The following is a 27295-nucleotide window of genomic DNA, read 5'->3' as shown; positions in this document are numbered from 1 at the left end:
CTTTGTTCCCCAGATGGAGTTGGAAACCCTGCTTCTACCCCAATCTGAACATTGCGGGGAGGTTAACTGCTATTAGCCAGTTAAAAAAACAAAAAACACTGTCAGATCTCATTTCACATTGTTTTCTTTAGTTTCCAATGCAACTTTAACTAGCTAGCATATGTGAGACTAAAGTGCATTTAGTCAAGGCTATGGTATTCCCAGTTGCAATGTATGGCTGTGAAAGTTGGACCATAAGGAAGGCCGAGCGTCAAAGAATTGAGGCTTTTGAACTCTGGTGCTGGAGAAGACTCTTGCGAGTCCCTTGGACTGCAAGGCAAACAAACCGGTCAGTCCTAGAGGAAATCAGCCCTGACTGCTCTTTAGAAGGCCAGATCCTGAAGATGAAACTCAAATACTTTGGCTACCTCATGAGAAGGAAGGACTCCCTGGAGAAGAGCCTAATGCTGGGAGCGATCGAGGGCAAAAGAAGAAGGGGATGACAGAGAATGAGGTGGCTGGATGGAGTCACTGAAGCAGTAGGTGCGAACTTAAATGGACTCCGGGGAATGGTAGAGGACAGGAAGGCCTGGAGGATCATTGTCCATGGGGTCGCGATGGGTCGGACACGACTTCGCACATAACAACAACAATATGTGAGACTAGAATATATATACTTTGACTTTTCTGTTCATAAGGTTATGAGAATTTGCATTTATGCTGCTGATCTGTTATAAAGTGATGGTGATACTGTGAGTGTAAGTTGTGCAGTGAGTATGACTCATGCAAGCTCTTCCTCAGTTACAGTATTATAATGTGCTGGCGTGCTGACATTGTTTGTGATGTTTCTTCTAATGAAGCAGTTGCTACAGCAGACTTTTAGTAGTGGAGCATGCCACCTATTCATAGAATCATAGAATCATAGAGTTGGAAGGGGCCATACAGGCCATCTAGTCCAACTCCCTGCTCAACGCAGGATCAGCCCTAAGCATCCTAAAGCATCCAAGAAAAGTGTGTATCCAACCTTTGCTTGAAGACTGCCAGTGACATTACATCAAGTAGTAACACTGAAACATTTTGATTTAGAAAAATTGCTTTTATTCATTCAGGTATTACATCTCATTCATCTGTTGAACAAGTGCTATTAATGCCACCTGTCTGTAGTCTTCCTTGTCTTCATGAGTGGATTTAAGATAGTAAGAAAAAGATACTTTAAGGAATGGAGTTGGCTCACAGCTTACTACTTAATGAAGAAGTCTACAAACAGCTGGGTGAAGTTCAGAAAGCAGAGTTTGCTTTTGAGTGGCTGAGGTTCTTGGAAAAACTTCTACCATCTACAAGTCGGGTTAGTATATTATCTGTAACATAAAGAAAATGTGATTGGGGTTGTGGGAGGAATTGGAACTCAATGCCTACATGATTGGCTGTCCATCCAAAGAATAGCCATTTGGGTAGGCTGTTCCACCCCTGGCTGCCTCCCCTCCAACTTCCTCCAGCAGGAAGAAGTGTCAGCCAGCTGTACTGGCCTGACTGTTGGTGAGTCAGCCGATGAGCTGGAGCTGGGAGGGAGGAAGCTGGGGCTGGGAGGGAGGCTGCCATGGTGCAGCCCCACCATGGAGTCAGCCCAGGGGGGAGGCGAGAATGCCCTGCCAGCAGCCCCCTCTCCTGGGCCCCAAGCATTCCCTGCTGCAATCTTGCAAGGCCTCAGGGGAGCTGGCCCAGGTCAGGGGGGGAGGTGAGAATGCCCTGCCAGTACACCCCCTCTCATTCCCAAGCAGCCCCGCTGGTTTGCCTGGTTGGGGGGGGGGGGGAGCTGTAGCCCGTATTTTTTTTACAACTGGCTTTTCTGCTAGTATATATATAATATAACCGGAATGTTAACATTTCAAGAAAACTGTCTTTCTGACTTCCTGGGCAACTATATTGTAGGTGGGAAAGAGTTTAAACTAAACTTTTTTGAAAGATTTTACTCAGAAGATCATCCAGTAGATTAGGTAATGTAGTTTAAAATAGGTTGATAGATTCCAGTAAAAACATTGAATATGGCTATGTACTCCTTATGTGCTATGGCTGTCTTGACTGGATTTACATCAAATTTGTGAGGGAGTGGAAGAGTCCAACAGATAATGCACATCAATTTTTTCTTAAACGACTCAGCGTTATTCAAACATTAAATGTTGTTACCAAGTTCAAGTGGTAGGCTTGATGTAAACTTGCTCTCTTCAGGTCCACTAACCCCAATTTGAGTAATGCTTTGTTGGGACAAAAACACATTTCAATAAAAATGGTTTTTTTGCTTAGTAGAGAAAATTAAATATTGGGCTTTCCTTAAATGTGTTGTATAACTCCAAGTCAAACTGGCTAACTAATCATTTCCCCCCATTAGCTTTAAAAAATACAGCAGCCAAGACATATAAGAAGCAATCAATTTTTGTAGGTAGTGTCTTATCATACAAAAAATGTATTAATGTATAGATTTTTTTCAGTGTGTGTGTGTGTATGTTTGTATGCATGCATGCAAAAGTTCCACATAACTTAAGTGCTATATGGCACTGGCAATCCTTCCTAACAGAAAGGATATTATGGTGATGAATTTAATACTTGAAAAGCATATTGAGGGACAATGCACGTGTCCCATTATGTGTAAAAGAAAATAAATACTGAGTTCTGACTTGTTCTTTTACCTTATTCTTAGGCTGATATCAGGGAAAAACAGACCAAACTGATTGAACAACTGACATCTTTATTAACCAGCTCGCCAGGGCCTCCTGCTAGACAGCTCATTGCCAAGAACCTTACTATAATTTATAGCTCTGGTGACACCTTTTCTGTTCATCAGACAATTGACAAGTGTAATGAACTTATTCGCAGTAAAGATGATTCACCAAGCTATCTTCCCACAAAACTGTAAGTATAGTATAGTCTGGGCATAGTTGAGTCAAGCTATATTAAAATCTTGCAACATCTTAAATGAAAGCTGACAAACAATTATATGAACTGTGATAGGCAAGAGTGTAAGTAGCTTTTTCTGGGTTTCAGGTAAGAAAATCACAGTGGGTCTCCAGCCCTCCCCATATAGTCTGCCTCACCCTTTAGATTGCTTTTCTTCCCCTTTAAATTCCCTCTTTAACTTGGCTCCTTGGGTAGAGATGGCTGCGAGCTGCCCTGCTGAGCGACACCTACTCAGCTGGGTTGCTGTGTTGAGACAGGTGCGCAAGCCAGAAACCAAAGTCCAGTCCTGGAGGTTGGGAGCCAGGGAGACAGTTGACACAGTGGGCAGGGCAAGGAGCGAAATCAAGCCGAGCCAGAGTCTGTAGCCAGAGAAACAGTCAAAGCCAAACCATGGTCAGAAGCTGGGGACATAGTCAGAAGCCGAGACGTAGGTCTGGAGCCAGGGACATAGCCAGAAGCAACAGCCAAGGGTCTGAAACCGGGAGCACCGTCAGGAATCAGGCCAAGATCAGAAAACAAGGAGTCAGTCAGGCAGAACTTTGCCATGGCAAGCCAGAACAAGGGGTTGTTTGGAGAGATGAGCAGATAAATGCACGTTGTTACACCCACAAAGGATGTTGCCCCAAAGTCCTCCTCAAATACAGCTGAGCCAGGTAGGGCAGCCAAAGACAGCTGGGCCCCATGGACCAGGCATGCTGATCTTCTAACAGATGCTGCTGTTTGGGGCTCACTGGGCTGATACCAGGCTGCTCACCCTCCAGGAGATCAAGCAGCTCCCAGTCCTCGACAGCTGGGTCTCTCGGTGCCTCTGGGAATTGAGTACATGGGCATTACAGGCTGTATGCTGGATAGTGGACTGCATAACAGGAGTCAGTGTGAATGCCCAGATTGCAAGGTGTAGCTGAAGGTGCTTCTGTGTTATGGCAACACGAACATGACCTTCCACTACTACTTTAAAATAATTTTGTGGGAGTTGCATCCCTTTCTCCATAATGTCCTGTTTTGGGAGTTTCACAGAGGATTAGGAAACAAATGTGGCTTTGGAATCATACATAAACGTAGGGACCACCAAACTGTGTAGGATGGCCTGCAGCTAAGCTGGCTGTCCAAGGGTGGTGGTGGAGTAATACCATCCATTCTGTAAAGAGTCAGGTCTGGGTTCCCTGTATCTAATTCTCTTTCCCCCTCCAGTAGCTGTGGGGAATGGCATTTTAAAGGTCCACAGGGGTTAATTTGCCTCAAGATTTTCAAAGCATATACAGGGAGATGAGGCTCTTGCCCTGTGCATATTGCTTCAAGTTCTAACTTGCACATACATGGAATCAAATTGGTCAATATTTAGCAGTGTTCCTTCCCTCTCCACCCCCGGGATAAATTACATGTTGGATTCTGTAACAAATTGGTTCTGTGCAATAATTAATGATTTTGGTTATATGTAGTAAACCCATCAAACTTAAGTTTAAGAAACAAAAATCTTAATATACTGATAGTTACATTTTTGTCCCTTTCCAATGTTTTCTTTAAATAGTGCAGCGGTGGCTTGTCTGGGCCATTTGTACAAAAAACTTGGACGAATTTTGGGCAACAGTTTTGTGGATACCATAGGGAATGTGCTCAAAGCAATGAAGAATGCAGAGGTAAGGTGTTCTCAATTTTTAAAGTAAAGATGGGTGCTATAGAGGTAAAATGTTGTTACTGAAAATCTTTTTGAAGGAAAAATGACATAGTTATGCTGTGAGAAAGTGAGACGATAAAAATCTTGGTACATGTTTTAGAAATATTATATTATTGTACCATCATTTTAAAATATCTGTTAGGTTTTTCCTCTGATGAACAAGTTCATCTTTATCATAGATCATCATTACTGCTTTCTAAGTAGAGACTTGAACCAGAAATCTCTTATTTCACATTCGTTGTGGGATTTGCCGCAAAGGTAACCATCCTGTTCGCATTCTATTGACTGTACGTTCAGAGAGACTCACCAAAGGACATTGGCTATGGTGCTAAGATTTGATATGGGGAAGCAGGTTCAATCCCCACTCTGCCATGAAGTCATTGGACCAATCTAATTTATTTGCCATGTATATATATATATATATATATTATTTACAAATAATTGAGTAAAACAGGTGAATAAATGAAATCATCATTAGTTGTAAAAAGCTTCTTGTTGTCTTATGTTGTCAGTCTCAAGGACGGTATGAGATCATGCTAAGCTTGCAAAACATATTGAAAGGCCTGGGAGTTGCTGCAGTTCCATGTCATAGAGATATTTACAAAGCAGCCCGCTCATGCTTAACCGATAGATCAATGGCAGTTCGCTGTGCTGCTGCAAAGGTAAAGTACCCTATTAGGTGTTTCTGTAATTAATATTCTTATGTGTGCAATTGCTATATTAAGTGGTCAATAAAATAAAATCCATTTTTAGTTCCTTTCCTTGTGGCACAGAAAATTTTGTCATCAGAAATGGACATAACTGGATTGGCAAATAGCAAATATGTCATCCCATTAAGTTTTTCCATCATGAAATAAATGCCTGACATTTCGGTCAGTTTTGTGTACATCCTGTTTTGTAGTGGTTACAAGAAGTGCGTGTCATCTGAGTGTATGATTTGCATTCTTGACTGTTGTCCCCATTCAGCCCTACTGATGACAGTTCAGCACATACAATTTACATGATTTCTGCTCCCATGCTAAGCAGAGTTACACCCTTCTGAGCCCACTAAAGTTAAATAAGCTTAGAATGTTATAACTCTGCTGAGGACTATACCACCCATGATTATTTGTTGCCATTATGAATTAATGTATTAGAAAGTGGTGTCGCAACTCCAGACTTGTAGGAGTTGCAACACCACGCCTTCTTTTGTCCTGTTGCAACACAACACCTTCCTTTGTCCCGTGGTCTGGTCCGGGGCAGGCTGTACTCTTGGGGTGAAGCGTCTCCTCTTGCAGGTAAGGTTGCAGGTAGGGTTGGTATTCTTCTTGCTTACATGAAGACATCTGGCTTCCATACCTGGGTAACTGAGGCACAGATTCCCCATGTGGAAAAAAAGTGAGAGCCCTGGGCTTCAGAATCAATCAGAAGTTGAGGCTTGTTTTGCATTTGTGCCCCTAGGATCTCTTCTGTCGTTACATATTTCTCCTAAGCTCAGTTGTACTGTGTTTATCTGGTCAGATGTTAACCTTTATAGCCGTAACAGTGTCTATAGGTCCTTTAGAAATAATTTTCTGGGTATACTCTCTGAAATCTGATTGATCAGATTATTTAATATTTGAGCATATGAGCTTGAACCTAGCTTTTTTCTTATTTTTCCTTTTTTTTTTGGCAGTGTCTTCTTGAGCTTCAGAGTGAAGCAACTTTTATGTGGAGTACAGAACTGGATAGTGTTGTGACTCTGTGCTTTAAGTCCTTTGAAGGGTCCAACTATGATGTACGAATTGCTGTTTCTAAGCTTTTAGGCAATGTGCTGGTTAGTGCTGTAACATCAAAACAAGGCACAGGTAAGATGCTTTTTGTTTTATTTAAAGACTCGGGATAAAGCCCATTGTATTTTTACAATGAGGTGAACCTCAACTAATGCCATTTTTCAGTGAAGGATTCTGTAAACTTCATCCTATAACACAGCCCTTTAGAGCAGTGGTCCCCAACCTTTTTATCACCAGGGACAGGTCAACGCTTGACAATTTTACTGAGGTCCGGGGGGGGGTAGTCTTTTGCCGAGGGACGTTGCCGCCTGAGCCCCTGCTCCACTTGCTTTCCCACCGATGCCCCTGACTTCCCACTGCCCTCTGGGGGGTGCTGCCAGCAGTAGCTGTGCAGTGCCACGCCAAGGGCGAGCCCCAGCCTTAGCGGCTGCTGGGGAACACCAAAGGCAGCAGAATGGCAGGGCAGTCCCTGAGACAAAAGCCAGGGAGGAGGAGCCGCGGCCCGGTACTGACTGATCCACGGACAGGTACCGGTCCCCAGACCAGGGGTTACTCCATTCTAAGCCTATTGATTGTAGTGGGCTTAGATGTGGGTAGTTATGCACAAGGTTGCACTGCTAGTCACATTTATATAGGATGTATTTTAAAATTCATTCAGTGTTTCTTATATTCAGTGTTTCTTAGAGTCATAGAACCATAGCGTTGGATTCTGAAGATTCAATGCTTGTGTTTGAGTAACCATACATCGGCTTGGACTGGCCAGCGGTTTTCAGATTTTTACCCAGTAATTTTTTGTTATGAATTTATGCTTCAGTATTTAGACATACTTTTACTGTCTTTAACAAAAAATATTGGAACACAGTAGAAAATTTGTACTCCTTATTGAGTGAATTGTACTGATTTTTTTAAAGCATCAGCCAAACAAAATGTTCACAAAATTTCATTTGAAGAAGCTTTGGAATTGTTGGGGACAGGCTTCCTACGTGGGAGTTCAGGATTTCTGCGAACCAGTGGCGACATCCTGAAAGGCATTAGTTCAGTCAGCAGGGACATTAGAGTTGGAGTCACACAGGTTTGGCCTATGTTTTTTATATATACTTACTTACAGCACTCTGATTATTTCCCGCTATTTCCCCTGCATGCTCATGGTAACATGATTGTTAGTGTTTTAAAATGCTTGATAAGAAATAGCTGTTAATTTTATTTAAAATACATTATAGTGATGAAAATATAATAGTTGCCTGTTCCAGATGTAATTATAAAAACAGATGTTTGAATAAAACTTTTAAACAAAAATAATTTAACAGTGCACCTCTACATAGAGTTGTTCCAGTCTAAGGCTGTTAACTGTAATGGACTTAAAGCACAGTCACTGTGCTTAGAATTGTGTTGCAAATTGCTTCCTAATATTCTAAGCGGAATTTCTTCTTCTAAGAGGAATGCTGAGCGGTGTGCAATGGCATGTACTTCCAGACACCACAGAAGTAGCCTAAGTTAGCTGGTCTCTCTTTAAACATGTAATTGTTCTCAACCAATGTCTGAAAGAATTTGTCCTTGATCAGGCATGCAGAAACAACTTGATTGGCCCTTGAATAACCTTCCAACATTTTCCCTCATCATTTACTGTCAGGGCCAGTTGCATTGGTTTCAATAAGCTGTCAAGATTATATACCATTGAAAAGAGAGATAACAAGCAGAGTAATTCATATTCAGTAAGACGATAACTGCACAGGTTCTGGACCGATGTCAGTTGTTAATGTGTGATAAATTGATGGTATTGTTTTTTGTAAAATGATACAAATTCATCAGGAAAATTGTGAAAGATTTACTATGTGCTAATTTTTTTCTTTTTCAATAAGAACCCACATCTAAACAGCAAAAAACCCTGCAACTTAAGTTGTTACAACTGCATCATTTGTGGTGCAGAATCTGTAGCAGATGGCTGGGTGGGGAGGGGGGGTCTTAGAGTTGTTTCTGTCACTAATTGTTGGTGAAAAAATGAATGCATTCATTATCTAGAGGTAGGTTAGCTAATCTTTTCCAATATCCCCAGAAGGTGAGTGTTCAGCAGATATACAAAATGTTGTGCTCAGAAGATGCATTTTTCCCCTGAAAGATGGATTAATGTGAAAGCTTTCCTGTATTACGTTGGCAGTGTGTTTCCTGGAATGTGACTCTGGACTAATCGGCTCTTCATATATAGTCAGGCATAATACTGTCTGATTGGAGTTCTCTCTTTTCTTTATCTTCAAGTGAAATAATGGGGAAATGTATTAAAACAATTTATAAAATTGGAAAGACTGTCATTGAAATAATGACAATAACTAGGACAATACTCAGTGTGTGTGCCTACATTCTTATGCAGTCATTTCCCATATGTGTGCATATACAGTATTTATAAAGTAAACCTGTTTATTCGGTGTTGGTTAAGGGTTGATACGCAGCAAGATAAATGACCTCAATAGACTTGTGAAGCTACTGGATATTCTGTCTTTCTGCTGTGATTCCTATGGTTGCAAGATAATTAAACTGCATTTGTGATGAGAAGAAATATTTCAGAATGACCGTTTATGCACTGAAGGTTTCATGCTGGGCTGCAGGCTGGAGTTTTAGTCGTGGCAGGTTGCCCCACCTCTTCCTGTATCCACATGGGGGAGCATTTGGACTGGTGCACCTCATCTGCCCCCAATTTGTGCTCCTGCACAGGAGCTGGGGCAGTGAAGTTCCCAGTGCATAAACGGTCTAAATACAAACATCCTATAAAACCCACAAAGGAGGAGGGTTGCCTGAAAATTAGAGCAGTCCGTGACTCCTCACAAGGTCATAATAGTTCTAAAAATGCATTCATACATTAAATTTGGGTTCCATGTGCAGGATGGTAAGTAGCTGGAGGCACTTGTTCATGAATCTGAATGTAATGTTTTACGTAACAAAGTTTCTGCTATTTTTCCTGCACAGCAATGAAATAAAACTGCAAAATAGGTCATATTAATTTATAAACTAAGACATGGTTTATTCTGCCGCTATTTTAATTAAAAGCCTTTTTTCAGTATAAATTCTGAATTTGGCAAATGAAGTAAATAATATGCATATCTTTCCATTTTGTGCTTTAAACATGTTTCCTTGTAAAGGAATGATAACAATAGGTTTGATTATAGAAATCTTTAGCAGCGGCTACCTGTATGATGAAACTGAAGTTTTATAATTGGGAGTATGCATAGATTTTTATAAAGATAATTTTGATTTAAAACATCTTTAATCAAAACTCTTTTTCAGGCATATGTGGTATTTATCTCCACACTAGGAGGTCCTTGGCTTGAAAGGAATTTCTCAGCCTTGCTTTCCCATCTTCTAGACCTAGTCTCTCAGTCTCACCCGAAAGCGATTCAGAGTCAGATGGATGTGATCTGTAGCCGCCGCTGCATTTCATTTATCCTCCGAGCTACTGTAGGAGGCCTTCTCGGGGAGAAAGCTCAAATTGCAACTGCCAAAGAGATTTGTCAAGCCATCTGGAAACTGAAGAAAGTTGTGGGTATGAGATTAACAAGATTATGTGCCCCTCTGTTCCCCAATGCTCTTTCATCAATGCTTGAATCATTTCCTGATCTACTCAGGCAGTATATGGAGTAATCATATTTCTAATGCTGATGTAATATCATGCAAAAATGTCAGAGTTTTCTGGAATTGTTTCTCTTTTTTCCGAATACTACCTGGCCATACAATCCTGTGCATGCCTTTGTGTGAGAGTAGGTCTTACGCAATACAGTTGAATTTATTTCCAAGTAAAATTGCATAAAATTGCAGTGTGAAATACCTATTCTTAATTTTCTAGACAAGTTAGATAACTATATGGGAGGTAGCTCTACCATTACTATTGCTACCATTATGAGTATCAGATTCTGGGGTCTTGCTTGTTATATCTGAGTAGCCAATGTCATGCTGATAGAAATAGATGATTAGTTAATCTGACTCAGAATGGGAATTTTGTGTTCTTACATCATTCCTGAAGATAACTTGCAAAAGTACTAAGATGTAGATCTTATTAATGTATACTCAGTAAGTTTGTTTAAAATTATTACATGTAACCATAGATTGGTTTACTGCTTGCTTTAGCTGTATCTTACCTCTTATTGCAAAATGGCCAAACAAAATTAGTTTAGTCTTGTACAGAACCCTCTCAGGTGGCATGAAGCTAGGAATGCCAGGCCCCCACTGGGGGTGGGGGACACACATCCATTTTGGCACCTCCCCCACTTTAGGGGTTTAAAAAAGTGGGGGAATCCCCCAAATCTCCTCCCCCCCATGCTCAAACAGCTGGTTTTTGCAGCTCCACCTGCCACCAGAACATGCGCTGGCTCCCACTACCTGAAGCCTATGGAACTGGTTGCTAGTTGCCAGCTCCACAAGTTTCTGGGTGGCGGGAATAGAGGTGCATGGTAGTGGCAGGCAATGTCTGCAGCAGAGTCGCAGATGCTGGCTCTGCAAGCTGTTTTTTTTTTTGGGGGGGGGGGTTAAGGCCATAGAATTTCGCCCAAATCCAAAGTGTCACCTTCAATATGCTGATGTTATTTCTGTGTGATATCAGCATGTCGGGGACCTCTTGACCACGCCCTTTAATCTCCCATCACGAGCCCACTTCTGCCTGGCAACCCTACATGAAACTGTAGTTCGTGCAAAGATAATCTCCTGCCACTGTCATCACAGGTGATGGGCTGTTATGAGTGATCTGTTCACCAATGTGTGTGCGCATCCTCCAGTATTTCCTGGTGAACATAGGGTCCTGGTTGTTTATAACCAGCACTTCATACACCAGTACAACTGTTACGTGCTGCTGGAAGCTCTTTTTTATTTGCTAGACTGTCAAATTAGCAATTTACTCATTAGGTGGCTTCTTAAGGTACATGCAAATAAACTCCTTTTCCTATACAACAGAGTCAAGATGCATGTCTTCTATTCAGAAATAGAACTTTTCAAGATGTTGAGAGGGTTGAGATGTCATAGGAACTACTCTGAAACATGTGTGCACTTATCAAAAATATTTTGAAAAACATTCACAAATCCAATTCCTTGCCCCTCCCCCGCACAACACCCCCCCCCCCCAGGAATGACAGGTAAAATACCAAAAAGGAGACACAATTGAGAAATGTGTATCCCGCCCAAAGAATCATTGCTGCTCAGAGGTTATAGAATACTAAGTTGAGAATGCTGATGATAGTTAATGGGGACCTTAGGCACCCACTTTAGTTTTTAGTTTCAAATGCTAATTAGTAGCAAATCCTCATTGGTGTTAAACATGGTTAAGGTAGATAGTGTCATAAGCTTTAGATTTTACTAAGGCCAGTGGGAAAAGGGTTCTTGCTGGAGAATAGAGAGGCTGTAGGAAGGCATTATAGGATTCTGCAGCCTGCTGCCCTCTTAGGGGTCTGGAGTGTTGTATGCTCCAGTTTGTTGGCTTGACTCCTGTGTATGGTTTTTTTCCTCATTGATTTGTTGATATGATAGTGAATAATTAATGTTATTGTATTGCTAGATGCTGCAATTAGTGACTCCAACGTGGAAACCCGTGTTAGTACTACAGATGTAATAGGAAGCCAGCATATGCTTATATGTGTCCTGGAAGAGCTTGGAAATCTCATGCATGGCTTAGGCACTACAGCTGCACCAGTGCTGCAAGATTCTAGTACAGGTAAATGTGTGATTATATCAATGTGAGTTTGACTCCATGAAAAGCATGGTATTAATTGGATATCTCAGCCTGTGGTTCAGGATGTAAAATTATCACGACTAACATAGGAAGTATTAGAGAAGACAGGCTAGGCAAACAAAAAAATCAAAGTGTACATCCAAATGCCGCAGGGTAGCACTTCCACCAGCCCCTTTAACTATTCTTACAGCCAGAGACCAAGGTAGCAGGCACCTAGCCCTCCTGGGTCTAAGAACAAAGAAAATAAACACTGTGAAGTTCTGCACATACAAAACCGGAGCTGCAGGAGCACTGGTGGGGACGGGCTTGCCCTCTCCCCCCCCCCCCACATCACCGAGGCCTGATGAGGCCACAAACGGGGTTGTTCGGGGTGGGGGTGAGGACTGGCAGGGGGCTCCCTCCTCCTCCACCCCCATGGAGCTCACAGCCCCAGGCCCCACATCCCCCCTCCAGCTCCCACTCACCAGCTGACAGTTCTTCCATATGGAAGAAGCTGGAGGGGGATGCAGCCAGGAGCAAGACTGCCCGTTCATTGGACAGACTGCCAATCAGGGATGGGACAGCTGGGACAGTTTACCTGATTGGTCGGCGATGAGTGCCAATATCTCCCAGCATCTTCTGACTGTTTTATTTATATGTTCTGATTGTGTAGGAGTATGCAATAAAATAATAGGAAATAGTGAAGATCTGTTCTGGTTATGCTATTAGATCTTTCATCAGCATTTAACACTGTAGAACATGAGCTTCTAGCTCACCGCCTTGCCAACGATGGGATATGGGGGGAAACCTCAAATGGCTGATCTCCTTCCTCCAGAATTGTGGACAAAGGAAATAGGAGAGAGAGTCATCAGCAGACATGTGGCATCCCACAAGGAAAATCTTCTATTTTATTTAACATCTTCTTGCGCCCTCTTGCTCAGCTGCTGCGGAGGTTTGGGTTGTGTTGCCACCAATATGCAGATGACACCCAGCTCTTCCTCCTGATGGATGACCGCCCTGTTTCCCCCCCACCCTGCCCGAAACGTTAGCCAGATGCCTGGAAGCAGTGATGAAATGGCTCAAGCAGAGTTGTCTGAAGCTCAGTTTTTCAAAGATGGAGGTCCTGTCCCTGGGTAGGAAGGAGCCAAGCGAGGAAGCGTGCTTACTCAACCTGGATGGAGTGCATCTAGCAGTAGCCCACTCCATCAGAAACCTGGGTGTGATCCTCAACGCCTCCCTCTCCATGGCGGCACAGGTCACGAGAGTAGCTCAGCTGGCCTTCTACCATCTATGCCAAGACAAGCTACTAGCTCCCTACTTGGCACCAGAACACCTAGCCACAATGATCCATGTGACGGTCACCTTTAGACTGGACTTCTGCAACTCATTCTACAGGCCTACCATTATCCTTGATCCAGAAATGCCGCAGCCAGGACTCTCACCAATACACCATGGAGATTCTACATCTGGTCTATACTTCAACAACTCAGCTGGCTCCCAATTGATTTCCAGATCAGGTTTTGGTTCTTGCCTTCAAGGCCATATGCAGTCTGGGCCTCATGTATGTGAGAGATCATCTCTCTGCCTACACCCCCAAAAGAGCATTATGCTCTGCCACCACCAATTGGCTGGTGATTCCTGGTCTCAAAGAAGCACATTGGTCCTCAACAAAGACCAGAGCTTTCTCTGTTCTGGCCTCCAGCTGGTAGAACAAGCTCCCTGAAGAGTTCAAGGCCCTGCTTGAACTCCCACAATTTCACAGGGCCTCTAAAAGGGAGCTCCTCCACCAGGCATTTGCCTGAGAATGACCAAACCCAATAATATCCACAGGTCCCCCTCAGACATCCTCTCCATGGCCTGAACCAGTCTAATCTCTCTAGGGACCTTATCTAAGTTGCCGTTCCTGTTATATTATTGTTGATCAATACTATAGAAATTGTGTTGATTTAGAACCACTGTTGGATTACTGTTGATGTTACTTTTGACGATGTTTAGGTCTTTCCATGCATCACCCTGCGACGTTATATGTAAACCAACCTGAGCCATATGGGAGGGCGGTATAAAAATCAAATAATAATAAAAATAAAATAAACCAAAATACAGTTACAGAAACTATGCCAATGCATAGGAGGAGCCTTGAAACTACTAAGTCCAGTGATTTACCCAGTGATGGTGAATACCTTCTATCCTCCTTCTCTCTCCCTCGCTACCGTCAGCTAGACAATGATTTATTAAGCCTTAGCCATTGTTGAATTTTGGACAAGAGACTATGAAAAAGGCCTAGCCTGTTGACAGGAAATGCCTTTATCACAAGAGTTTCTGGTTTCTCCAGTGCTGGTTTCTTATGTATTTTAGAGGAAAGATCTTGTGTTCATTCTGAGTTTTCATGGTGCCCAGGAAAAATCTATATTTTTCAACATCATTTTGTTCTGTTTTCTTTTTGAAAGCTAATTTAGGGTACATCATTCTAATTCTTACACAGCTAAGGATCCTCAAACTTACATATTCACCTCATTCTTTCTTCTCACATTACCAGCTATTTAACTACTACTATTGTTTGTGGTAAATCATAAGTTGCCATTTTCCCCAAATGAATAATTGATTTGTGACTATGGTTGCCATTACATCTGAACTGAACTTTAGTATTATTATTATTATTATTATTTTTTGCAATCTGTATGCAGTCCTGTTCACACTTAATTTGGGAGGAATTCCAACTACAATTAGTGGAACAGTGAATGAATATTGATATTGTTGTGTCACAAATTTTAAAAAGAACAACAGGGTACTCAACCATAGTAAATCCAGATCTGGTATGCTGACTAAGATCGTTGCAATAATTATCACAGTTTCTAAGTTTTGGGGTGTTAGCAACACCAGCACCAGCTTTATCCAGTTCAATAAGTGCATAGGAAAACACAGTGTTGAGATATAATATTATTTTACATAGCATGTACAAAATGGTATAAAAATGGAAAGGCCTTCCATGTAATCAGTGGCAAGACATATTAGAAAGGATAGTGAAGTAAGGTTAAAGGGAGGAAGGCAATATCTGTATATTTCTGGGTAAAATGAGGCCAGTTTGTGGGAATTTAATATTGTAGCAGAAGAAAATAGCAGGCAACTGCAAGTTAAGAGGAATGCAGAAAATGTAATTTGAAGATTGGTTTGAGAGGAGAGACCTGACTGATGTTTTAACACCTGGCCTCAAGCGAATGCCTGGTGAAAGAGCTCTGTTTCACAAGCCCTGTAGAACTGGGAAAGCTCCAACAGGACCCTCAGGAGCTCATTCCACCAGGATGACTACAATGGCCCTGGCCCTGCTTGAGGCCAGGCGTACTGCTCATGGGCCAGGGACTACTAGCCTGTTCAGATTTGCAGAGTGTAATGCTCTGCGTGGGGCATAGGGAGTCGGATGGTCCCTCAGATACACTGGGCCCTGACCATGAATGGCTTTAAAGGTTTAAAACCAAAATTTTAAACTTGATCTGGAATCTAACTAGCAAATAGTGCAGCTGCTGTCAGCACTGGCTGGGGGTGGGATCTCCACAGTGTTCCTGTGAGAACCCCTGCAGCCACTTTTTGCACCATCTGCAATTTCTGGGTCAGGGATAAGGGCAGGCTTGCATAGATTGAGTTTCAGAAGTCTAGCCTGGAGGTGACCATTGCATGGATCACAGTGGCTAAGTGCTCTGGGGCCAGATAGGGTGCTAGCAGCCTCGTGTGGCACAGGTGGAAAAACGCCAGCTTGGCTACCTTTGTGACCTGCGCCTCCATTGACAAGGTGGCCTAAGAATTCACCCCTAGATTCCTGGCTGAGGAAGAGATCTCCAATTGCATTCTGTCCGGGCAAGGGAGGTGTGCCTCCTGTCCCAGTCCTTTCCTTCCATTGTATTAATTACAAGAAGCTCAAAGTGAAAATGTAAAGAGATTGCCAGCAAAGGATATAAAAGTCGGTAGTAGCATTCTGGACTCTGAGGAGAGAAGAGTAGAACAGGGAGCAACAACAAAAAAGAATGCGGGACAGAATGTGAAGGAAATAATAAGAGAACAAGGTAAAAAGTTATGTCCAGAAAGAGAGAGAAGGGAAGTCATTAACACCAACAAGAGAAAAACGATGCTCCATCATATCCGTGATATGGTATTGCTTACAGTTCTACCCATGTGACCAAAGCAATCTGATTTTGTGGAATCTTCTTTTTTTTCAGGAATCCTGGATGCAGTAATTTCCATTATTCTCCACCCCAGCATTTCTGTTCAGCTAGCAGCAGCATGGTGCTTACGTTGCATTGCTGTAGCATTGCCTTGCCTTCTCACTCCGCTTCTGGATCGCTGTATTGAGAAACTCACAGCACTGAAATCTTCCCCAGAAGCAGTGACCGGCTATAGCTTTGCTATTGCTGCTTTGCTGGGAGCAGTAAGGCAGTCTCCTTTGGGAATTCCACATTGCAAAGGGAAGGTAATTATCAGAACCACATCTTCAATGTTTGTGGCAGTGTCACAGGTGACTTTGTCATGTATATTCATCTCCTGGTGAGGGATTGAGGCTCCATTGTAGAGCTTTGCATGCAAAAGGTCCCAGGTTCAATTCCCAGTTAAACAATTCAAGTAGCAGGTGATGTGAAACATCTGAGACTCCAAAAAGCCTCTGACAGTCCGAGTAAACAACAGTGATACCTGTAGTCTGACTCGGTATAAGGCAGCTTCATGTGTTCCACAGGCAATTTAAAACATGTGATTTTAATACTATGCGAAATAGTTTGTTTTGTTTTGGCAAGCAGACTATATGTTCTTTTTGCATGCATATTTGTGTGCTAATTTTCTCAAGAGTCCATAAAGTTATGCATGAACAACAGATATGAAGCATACATTTTCTTTAGGTGATATTTAAGATCTTACAATGTTCTAGTTCAAAGGTGTTTCTCATTATAAGGGTGAAACACCACAGCAAAGACAGTAGATAATTACTGAGTTTACTGGATAAAGATTATTTACTACTCTGATATATCACTCTTGTATTATACTGTTTATATTTCATTAAAAGGAATATTCCTTCTTACTTTCACCTTCCCTGAACCTACTGGGAAAGGCGGGCTACAAAAATAAAATAATAATTATTAAAATCACTTTAATGGAAATTAAATTTTAGAAATGTAAGAAAAAATCCTTGTCTTGACTGGATTTATTTTTTCACAATTCAAATATTGTAAGTAGGGGATTCTTTTTTTATAAAAAGAGTAAAACAATATTTTGTCAGAGTTTCTGTAACCTCATTCTGGTTTATCATTTAGTTCAAATTGGCAGGTTACTGTACTTACCTCTTTCCCACAGACATCACAGCTTTGTCAGTGGGAGAGAAAAATGTATGGCTGTGTTCTTGAACAATGCAACTGAAATCTATTTGGCTCTGCCAAGGAAAAGATTTTCTTTTAAAGTGGCTAATTAGAAGTACATCCACAGATCAGTTGCCTCTCTGTTATGGAAACCGAAGGCATTCAGAGAGGAAATCTACATGTTTTCTACTGTTGCCTTTCATTGCTACTTCACTGGGTCACATGGGCAATGGGCATATTTGCTGTCATAGCAGTTTCTCAGGCTGTGACCCTGGACTCAATCCCTGACTTTCTGTTGCAGCTAAGATGTTGCCGTCTGGCTGGAGATAACTTTATAAAGTTAATATCTAAATAAAGAGGCATAACAAAGAGATGATAGCTTCTACTGCTTTTTAATGCAAAGTTCCTCAAAACATAATAATGTTTTGGGGCTTTCCTCCTGTAGCAGAAGAGCAGACACTTTTCTGTTAAAATCCTTTAAAGTCCTTGTAATGAGTCTTGAAAGTAGCAACTTTTGCAAGTTCCAGGCCTGCTCTGACAGTAATTATCACCTTTGCACCAGAGCTCCTTAAGTCCAAGGTTCCTACTGTGTGTAGTCATAGACGCCTTAAAGATTATACTCCAGTATAAGCTTTTTTGGGGAGGGAAGGTGACAAGGTATAGACCGATTGTATCCGGTCTTGGGAGCTAAGCAGGGTCAGTACTTGGATGAGAAACTCCCAAAAAAGACTCTGTAGAGGAAGGTGATTGCATCTCTGCTTCCCACTTTCCTTGAAAGCACCTCATGGGGGTTGCCGTAATTCAGCTACAACTCGATGGAACTTTACATACACAGATAAGCTTTTTCAGGAGAAAATTCACCTTGATAAGTGAAGTTGCCTCCTGCGTTGCATACATAGATCTGTGATGGTGGTGAGAGAGTATAATGTAATTACAGATGCATATATACAGCTCCTCCCACCCAAAGTTTGCATCATTCAGTGATAGTGATAGTTCTGTTTTCCTTAGGTCATCATGGCAGTAGCTGAGGATCTGTTGCGTTCTGCATCTCAGAACAGTCGGATTTCAGTACAACGAATGCAGTCTGGATGGCTGTTGATAGCTGCCTTAATGACACTTGGTAAGATGATTCACTAAATCTTTCTCTTTTGTTGAGAAGGTGTCTGTGGTACCTTGTGTTTTATAATATATCCATATATGAAACTATTGTTCAGTTTCACAAACGCTGTAAGGGTTCATGGGAATTGTAGTTCATGGACATCTGGAGGACCACAGGTTGACTACCCGTGCTATAGAGCAGGGCTTCCCAGCATTTTTGAACTGGTGAAATCCTGACCTGGAGGTGGGTACGACTTCAACATGGCTGCCACAGGAGGCAGAGCCAGCCACAAAATGTCAGGGAGTAAGATTTTTCATACTCTCACAGTAACTCTTCAGCAGTTCAGGCAGAAGCTCTGTTTAGAATATTTTCTCAGTGAGAATCCATGTGCTGCAGTGGCAGCTGCTACTGAAGTAATGTTTCTTTAAATCTGTACAGCCAGTCAGATCTCCAGTGGCCATTTGGAAGCCCTACTGGGCAGAAGCCCCACCCAGCCCTGCCTATTCACTAGAAACATTTGTTGAGTGCCAGAAGAAGAAAAATAGCTTGCTTTTTGTACCTGGCTTTTTACTATCCAAATGAGTCTCAGAGCGGTTTACAACTACCTTCCCTTCCTCTCCCTTCAACAGATACCCTGTGAGGTAGGTGAGGCTGAGAGAATTCTGACAAAACTGTGATTGGCCCATGGTCACCCAACTGGCTGCATGTGGAGAAGGGTTGAATCAAACCCAGTTCTCCAGATCAGAGGCTCCTGATCACCTTATATCGAGCCATGCAGCTACGGCTTCCAAACATCTGGCAAATGGATCGGGGGGGGGGGGGATCAGGGCGGCCGTCCATCAGGAGATACAGCTGGGTGTTATCAGCGTACTGATGGCAACTCAAGCCATAACTCCTGACCAACTGGGCCAGAGGGCGCATGAAGATGTTGAAAAGCATGGGGGGAAGCACCAAGCCCTCTGATACTCCACAGGGGAGCCCAAACGAGCTCGATAGCTCATCCCCCAACACCACCCTCTGGATCTGGTTTAGGAGGAAGGAGCGTATCCAGCATAATGCTGTGCCCCTTGTCCCCTTCCCGGTGAGGCGGCATGCTAGTAGTTTGTGGTCAAATGTGGCCGACAGATCTAAAAGAACTAACACAGCAGAGCCACCTCGATCCAGCTGGCGACGGAGATCATCCGTCAGGGCGACCAGCATCGTCTCCACCCTATGGCCAAGACGGAAGCCAGACTGGTATGGATTGAGCACCGAAGATTCTTCCAGGAACTCCAGGAGTTGGTCCGCTATGGCCCTTTCAACTACCTTTCCCAGGAATGCTAAATGCGCAACCGGACGGTAGTTGGCCGGGTCCCGCGGATCCAGGGATGTTTTTTTCAGGAGCAGGCAGACCACCGCCTCCTTAAGTCGCTCCGGAAACTACACATCATAATATGACTACCTCATGATCCAACATCTACTGCTTTACACCTTATTGAAGGATTGTATATATTATTTTAGCGTATTATTCTTGTTCTACTTTTTTATCTTTTATTATGCCAGTAAAGGTACTATGTATTCTGTATTCTATTCTGTACCCATCTGATGGCATAGTAGCCTTCCTGGCACTCTTGAAAAAAGTCAAAGGAACTATAAAGTTTTAAATGTTACTTTGTTAGGTATCCTTCCAGTCCTAAAAGATTTGTGAAAAATTAATATTGCATAAATCCCAGATTTTTCTGATTATCCTTTGGCTGTTCTGCATAAATAATATGGCAAGTAACACCGCCTGTTTTCAAGGAGGAACTGGGAAAACTTAACTGGAGAAAATCAATAGGGCAAAATTTGAATCCAAAGTTTGGGAAAATCAAGTACCCACCTATTAATGATCGAGAGCAAAACCTGGAGCTAAAAGTTAAGTCACAGAGCAAGTCAGAAGATATCAGCTGGAGTCCTTAAGCTAGTGGCCTGAAGTCTTTGTGGGAATGCTTGCATAGTTGCTATTTTAAAAAAATAAAAAATGCAGTTTATTATATTGAAACTGCCAATTTTACAGGTCCTGCAGTTGTCCAGCACCATCTCCCGAGAATGCTGCTACTATGGAAATGTGTGTTCCCACTGTCTCCGAAAGATTTAGAAACAGAGAAAAGTCGTGGTGATTCCTTTACCTGGCAAGTGACGCTGGAAGGCCGTGCAGGAGCTCTCTGTGGTAGGCAGTATTTACCATGTGGATATTTGCCTCTTGTTTTATGAGCATTCAGAAGGCAAACAGAAAAACAGGATAATGGCTTGGATCCTGTTGAAGACTTCTGGAGGGGGATGATCTTTGCCCATATGCCCCCCCCATTCTGATGACAGACGTCATGCTTTTTTTGGAGGTTATTATGTGCTCTAGTGGAAGAAAGGAGCCAACGAATCTCCCTCCACTTGTAGAAATTTTCTCACTCACCTGTCTGTTTCCATTTTGTGGGTCTCTGCTCTTCCTTCTTCCACTAATCTCCATGGTTTCTGCCTTGGTGGGGGGTGCTGAAACCCCTCACCACCACCCTCCAGGGGGGGAGCAGCATTAACTCTTCATCCCACCATCCACCTTGCCAACTTGGGGAGGGGATGGTCACCCTTCCTCCTGCCTTACCCAAGTGTCACCACTTCTGTTTATTTATTTGTCTGTCTGTCTGTTTTCTATACTGCCCTCCCATAAGGGCAGTATAAGGGTATACATCGAGATATACATTGTAATCATAATAACAATAACTGTAACAGTAAGAACAAGACTTGAGTAACAATATTATAACAATATTATATATCAATACAATAGAACTTTCTAAACAGAACCCGTAGAGAGATCAGTTGCTTCAGGATGTGGAAAGGATGGTGCTAAGTCTGTCAGCCTCAATCAAATGCCTGGTGGAAGAGCTCCCTTTACAGGAAGGGCCCTGATCTCTTTGGGTGGGGGCCAGGACATACAAAGCTCTCACCCTGGTTGAGGCACAATGCACTTTTGGGGGGCCAGGCATCACGAGCCAGTTGGAGGTGGCAGAGTGTAAAGCTTTTGGGGGCAGGGATGCAGTCTCTCAGATACACTGGGCCCAAACTGTGTATGGTCTTGAAGGTGTTTACCAGAACATTAAGCCTGACCCAGAATTCAACTGGGAGCCAGTGTAGTTGGTGGGGGTGAGGGCTGTCAGATCCTGCATTTCCTTCCCACCTCCAGTTTTGGTACTATTTCATTGGGATCCTAGGATTGTCTGGCAGTCAGACAAGAGACCTTCAAAGGTGGCTTGCCATTGCCTGCCTCTACATCATGATTCTAAAGAGCCTCTTGTGGCGCAGAGTGGTAAGGCAGCGATATGCTGTCTGAATCTGTCTGCCCATGAGGTTGGGAGTTCAATCCCAGCAGCCGGCTCGAGGTTGACTCAGCCTTCCATCCTTCCGAGGTCGGTAAAATGAGTACCCAGCTTGCTGGGGGGTAAACGGTGATGACTGGGGAAGGCACTGGCAAACCACCCCGTATTGAGTCTGCCAAGAAAACGCTAGAGGGCGTCACCCCAAGGGTCAGACATGACTCGGTGCTTGCACAGGGGATACCTTTACCTTTACCTTTACATCATGATTCTAGTGTTCCTTGGAGATCTCCTATCCAAATACTAGCCAGGGTTGACCCTGCCTAGCTTCCAAGATCTGATGAGATTGAGCTGGCCTGGGCTCAATTACCATGGCTGCAACATAACATCCATAGGGCAGCCACTTGACTATGGTTGCAGTGTAAACATTCCAGTCATTGGCAGGGAGTGAGAAATGGCATCTGAATGTCAAAGTGAACAAAGGCCAACAAGCTGAATCTTAACACTTTGAAGAGCATCAGTTATCCTTGCAACATACACTTCATTAAAAGTCGCTATTACCATAAATTGATGTGTGTTTTTAAAAAATTATACAATAGTTCAGTACATTTTTCATCAGTTTCCTTACTAATCCTTCAGGTATTGCCCATGATTTAAAAATATGTCAAGCATTTGTATTCTTAAAATCTGAACAGATAATACAGGGCTTTGTCCTACCAACCTGACCAGCAAAGGAACTATGATTGAGACCATGAAACCCACCTGGACCAAAGCTGTGGGAGATTACGGATATAGTAAGAAAGAGAATTGGAAAAGCTGATGGGATCCAACCAGTGTTTTCTTTTGTTTTTGTTTGTATAAAAATCCAAGTGTGGGGGGGACCCCCTAACTCCCCATTTGTTATAGTTAGTCACTCTATTTTTTCCTTTCAGCTATCAAAACCTTTATTGTCCATTGTGGGGGGCTGCTTACCGATGAAGTCATTCAAAGCCTGCTACCTCCCCTCCCATGTGCTGTTGATTTACTGACCCAGTGAGTATTCGGAGAAAAAATTCCTGGCGCTATTAAACTGTGATTTCATATTCAGGAAAAACTTGGTTGTATGTTTTTCTATTTTTTTTTACTGATTTAATTTGTTGTAATTGATGATTATCATATTTCCACATGAATTTACATAATTATTAAAATAAAAAGGAAAGAAACTGCTAAAGTATTACTTTATGACTGTGAAACCTATTAGAATTGCAATAGTGTGACAATCCAAATTTAATTTATAATTGTCCATGGGGTCGCGATGGGTCGGACACTTCGCACCTAATAACGACAACAATAGTCTTGTGTGGTGACTTAAAATTTTGTATGCTTCTCAACAATGATTTGGAGGTAAAATACAAAGCAAACTAGTAACCTGTGAACATTGATTTCAGTCTAACTTCAAGCTGTGCATTTTGTTTTAAGGCTTCCTTCATTAAATAAAACCTATGGCAATCCATTAAAACCATCATCAGTGAATTATAGGAAAAGACTGTATGAATTGCTTACGTTGTTACCTCCCAAGACTTATGAAGGTATGTATTTTCTTCCCAAAAATGTCCAAAAATCCTGTCCTGAGATACCTTAAGGACAGTTTCCTTGTCTTGTTTGTCTGCAAACTGAGTAATAATAAATTTTATCTAAGTAAAAACTGAGAGTGCGTGTGAAGTGCCATGGAGTCGCAGCTGACTTATGACAACCCACGGGATTTTCAAGGCAAGAGACGAACAGAAGTGGTTTGCCATGACCTTTCTCTGTATAATGACCCTGGACTTCCTTGGTGGTCTCCCATCTAAATACTAGCCTTGACCAACCGTGCCTAGTTCCCAAGATCTGATGAGATTGGGCTATCCATATCAGGGTCACAGACTATGTAGCTTCCTATTCTGAATCCATATTTTATGAACTTGTCAAAGGTGGTAGAATATTCAAGCTAACATGTTACTTGAGAGAGCTGCTCTTTTGACAGGATTTTGGGGAGGATTTACATGTTGGAGTGTTGAGAGATAGGCCCATTATGCACGGCCGCCGAAACGGCGATTTCGGGTCACATGGAAAACGCAGAGGGGGAAGACGCGATGCATACCGGTTATGTACGGGGTGGGGCGCGACGGCGGCAAAACCCAGAGTAACCGATTATGCACGCGGCGATCCGGGCGCCGCTTCTGGTTGCGCCCTGGTCACCCGGAAGCTGCGCTTTCTTCCGCGTTTCACTGACGTGGCTTTTTCGGCGGCATGCACCGAAGCTGCGGCCGGTTGCAGCCAGCTCCGTGTGTTATCAGTGATTTTAGTCGCCGCCATTCCACCCCGAATGTGCGCTAAAAACCCGGTGCATAATGGGTCTAAGTCCAGGTTGTTTTTCATAGCAGTTAACTTCAACTGAGGATTCTCTTCTACTGTTTAGAAAGGGGAAATATGTGCTGCATGCCTGCTTTGGGTTTTGTAGCTCAATTGATATATTTATGTGCTTTAATTTTCTGCCTCAGAGCGTTCCCATTTCTTTGGGGGGGGGGATGGGGAAGCAGTGATCACAATGGTAGTTTCTCCATTTATACATCCAGTCAAAACCCACTTCAAGTACAAACCAGCTTCAAATCATGACTTGATTCTAGGTTGCTGGCTGATCATAAGGCCTAGTTAAATTTTCTTACCCATGTTTTAGTGTGATTTGTAAACTGATACAGTATCTATGTGTTCAACTACTGAATAAAAACATAAGGAAAGCTCTAATGCTGTTATGTTAAAAACGGTCTTCAGGTCATCCTGGCTATTTGATGGAAAACCCCTTTGCTTCACAAGGGGAATTTATGAACTTATCTTTACTGCTGTAGTATTTACATATGATGATGCTGATTATGAATATTTCAGTTCAGTGTCAGAGCATTATTAATAACACTATTCTATATTAGAATATCTGTCTTCTCCTGAATTTTAGTTATATAAAGTTAATCTTTTAAAATTTTAAGTAGCATCTTCATGGAGGTTTTGCTTCAGTTTAATGCATAAAGTAAAGCAATTGTTTTCTTTTTGAAGCCTCAGCCTAGCATCATCCCCAAATAGTCCACTTTTCTGTGTTTTCTTGCTTCATTGCATTCTTTCCCTAAGCTGATTTAGTATGATCTTTTCAAGGAACATCACAGTCAAAGTGTCTTTGCATGCAGTTTGGACACAAATGTTTTCTTTTTAATATCTGGCTCACATCAGTGATATTTTCCTTGACCCAGTCCTCCATGGTTGCTCTTCTGCCACACTGCCCAGATGTCTTTTTGAGTTAACTTTTTAAAAAGTAATTGACATATTGCTCTGGTGATATATTAATTTAGATTTTTTTTAAACTGAAAAAGCCATTAGAGTGTGTGTGTGGGGGGGAGCCATGAGTAGCTGTGGGAAGGCAAGTGTAGAGAAAACCTTTGCACGAACCTTCTGCTGCTGCTGGGGTTGCCTCTGCTTTCACAGTGGCAGTGGAGGGACACAGAAAATTAGAGCCGTGTGTATGCAACCTTCACAGTAGCTTAGATAACTATGTTAGTTGCATTTCTCTTTAAATCTAGCAGTGAAAGCTGTTGGAGAAATCAAGTTGCACCTTATTATCAATGCTTTCATTTACTCCTTAATTGCACATACTGGATTTTCATAGCTCTAAGCCTGGAACATGTGGTATATAGAACGCACACATTTTTCCGTTATTTCTGCTGCTATTCTAAATTGGGTACAGGGGTAGTCAAACTGCGGCCCTCCAAATGTCCATGGACTACAATTCCCATGAACCCTTGCCAGCAAATGCAAATGCTGGCAGGGGCTCATGGGAATTGAAGTCCATGGACATCTGGAGGACAGCAGTTTGACTACCCTATACTAGGAGGCAACCTATAGTATGACTTCGGATGCCCTTTAGGAATTCGCCTTCCATGAGACATCCTTTCTGCCTTAGCAAAACATTACAGGTTCTCTTCCCCCCCATTGTTTTCAGGATGTTTCTCTGCTCTTCTCAACGAACTAGTTCCTGATTTGACTCAGCCTGATAACCAGATGACAGCTTCTGCTTCTTATCTTCCATCTCTCTGTCACCAGAATGAACTCTCCTTACTTGGTCCCTTGCTACAAGAAACAGAGCAGAGATTTATTGAAGAGCAGGTATTCATTTAAGCAGTGTTTACATGAAGAAAGGCTATTTTCCAGTGATTTGACCAGAAAGAATTAACATTTGTACTTTTCCTTCTCTTGCAGCTGCTGTTAGTGAACAGTATAGCTGGAGGAAGCTTGGAGTATGACCCATACTCAGTTTATGAGAAAGCTTCAGAAGGTGATTTAGTGCCTAAACCGCTACCTCCAACATTATCTATTATCAATGCAGCAGCCCGTCTCTTTGGAGTAATATTTTCCCATGTAGCAGAGTTGCAAAGGTAAACTATTTATGACTGTGAATTTAAAATGTCACATTAGACTTTTACATTAATAAGCGTAAAACTTTTCAGCAAGTAAACATGAAAAAGTGCATGGCCATAGGATTTATGAAAAAAGTTGTAAAATGAGCATTTATGATATAAATTTAGCTGTCAGTTTACTTATACTGAGCCAAGAGAAAAGGTGGTATATAAGTATTTCAGTAAATGATGGGCCTGGCTGCCAGATAACCCTTGGATCTCCTGACTGCACTATACGTGCCTTACAATTATCAAATACATCATAGTGGAAGCAACATTCCTTCTGAAATGTACATTGTGCAAATTTAGGACCCATGAAAGGGATGCTACTGCTTGTAGAATTCCTTCTCTGAGGTGATATGGGCAATTTCTGTAAACCGCCGTGAGACTTTGGAGAGTGGCAGAATATAAATATAAATAAAAATTAAAAAATTGTGCTCTCCTCAGACTTTCCAGTCAAATTGAAGACATTTCTTTTCTGGAAATTTTTGATATTTTATGACAGCAGCTATTGCTATGTTATGATTTTTATTGCTTGGATGGCCTGATGTCTATGATTGGCTGCTTTGTTCACTTTTTTTTTTTTAAAAAAGGTTCTATTCTGTATTTGGACTTTCCATATATTTGAACAGAAAATCATATAAATCAACAAAATAAAACATAAAATAAAGGTGAAACAGTAATGGAGAACTTGTAGAACAGAACTATATTAAGCTGCTTTTTCAATTAGAAAAAGACAAAATCAGTGAATGGATACTGCATATAAACGAATACTTGTTTTCCTCTTCCTCTGTGTCTGTGCTTAAGGCTGCAAGTATTAGAACAGTTAATGGCATCCATAAAACAAGCCAAAGGATCACGGCAGCAGATAATACAACAAAATGTTGTATCTGCCATTTCTAACTTCCTTAAGGTAAGCAACTCGTCTTTCTCTTGTTATAGTAACCATTTATTACGAAGACTAATTGATGTTATTCATATACAGTGCTCAGTGTGCTTGAAACATCCAATACACAGGTTTTTGCAAAGTTTGTTTCTTTAAA

At 42.1% G+C, this 27295-nt stretch overlaps 1 protein-coding gene across 3 annotated transcripts in view; it reads left to right on the top strand.

The window, feature by feature from the left end:
* HEATR5A (HEAT repeat containing 5A) overlaps positions 1–27295 on the top strand; it is an 80781-nt gene that overhangs the window by 12439 nt on the left and 41047 nt on the right. For all 3 annotated transcript variants that reach the window (XM_077323043.1, XM_077323044.1, XM_077323042.1), the window contains exons 2-17: positions 1089–1324; positions 2675–2886; positions 4460–4568; positions 5119–5268; positions 6261–6432; positions 7269–7429; positions 9634–9889; positions 11888–12043; positions 16249–16499; positions 18382–18493; positions 20508–20660; positions 22728–22827; positions 23254–23363; positions 25799–25962; positions 26056–26231; positions 27060–27165. In XM_077323043.1, coding sequence (XP_077179158.1) covers positions 1199–1324; positions 2675–2886; positions 4460–4568; positions 5119–5268; positions 6261–6432; positions 7269–7429; positions 9634–9889; positions 11888–12043; positions 16249–16499; positions 18382–18493; positions 20508–20660; positions 22728–22827; positions 23254–23363; positions 25799–25962; positions 26056–26231; positions 27060–27165 — 2514 coding nt within the window. In that variant the 5' untranslated portion in view covers positions 1089–1198. The remainder of the gene's footprint in view (positions 1–1088; positions 1325–2674; positions 2887–4459; positions 4569–5118; positions 5269–6260; positions 6433–7268; positions 7430–9633; positions 9890–11887; positions 12044–16248; positions 16500–18381; positions 18494–20507; positions 20661–22727; positions 22828–23253; positions 23364–25798; positions 25963–26055; positions 26232–27059; positions 27166–27295) is intronic.

The sequence above is a fragment of the Paroedura picta genome, chromosome 2 (assembly GCF_049243985.1).
Source record: "Paroedura picta isolate Pp20150507F chromosome 2, Ppicta_v3.0, whole genome shotgun sequence".
Taxonomy (NCBI): Eukaryota; Metazoa; Chordata; class Lepidosauria; order Squamata; family Gekkonidae; genus Paroedura; species Paroedura picta.
This window is presented reverse-complemented; position numbering and strand designations above follow the sequence as displayed.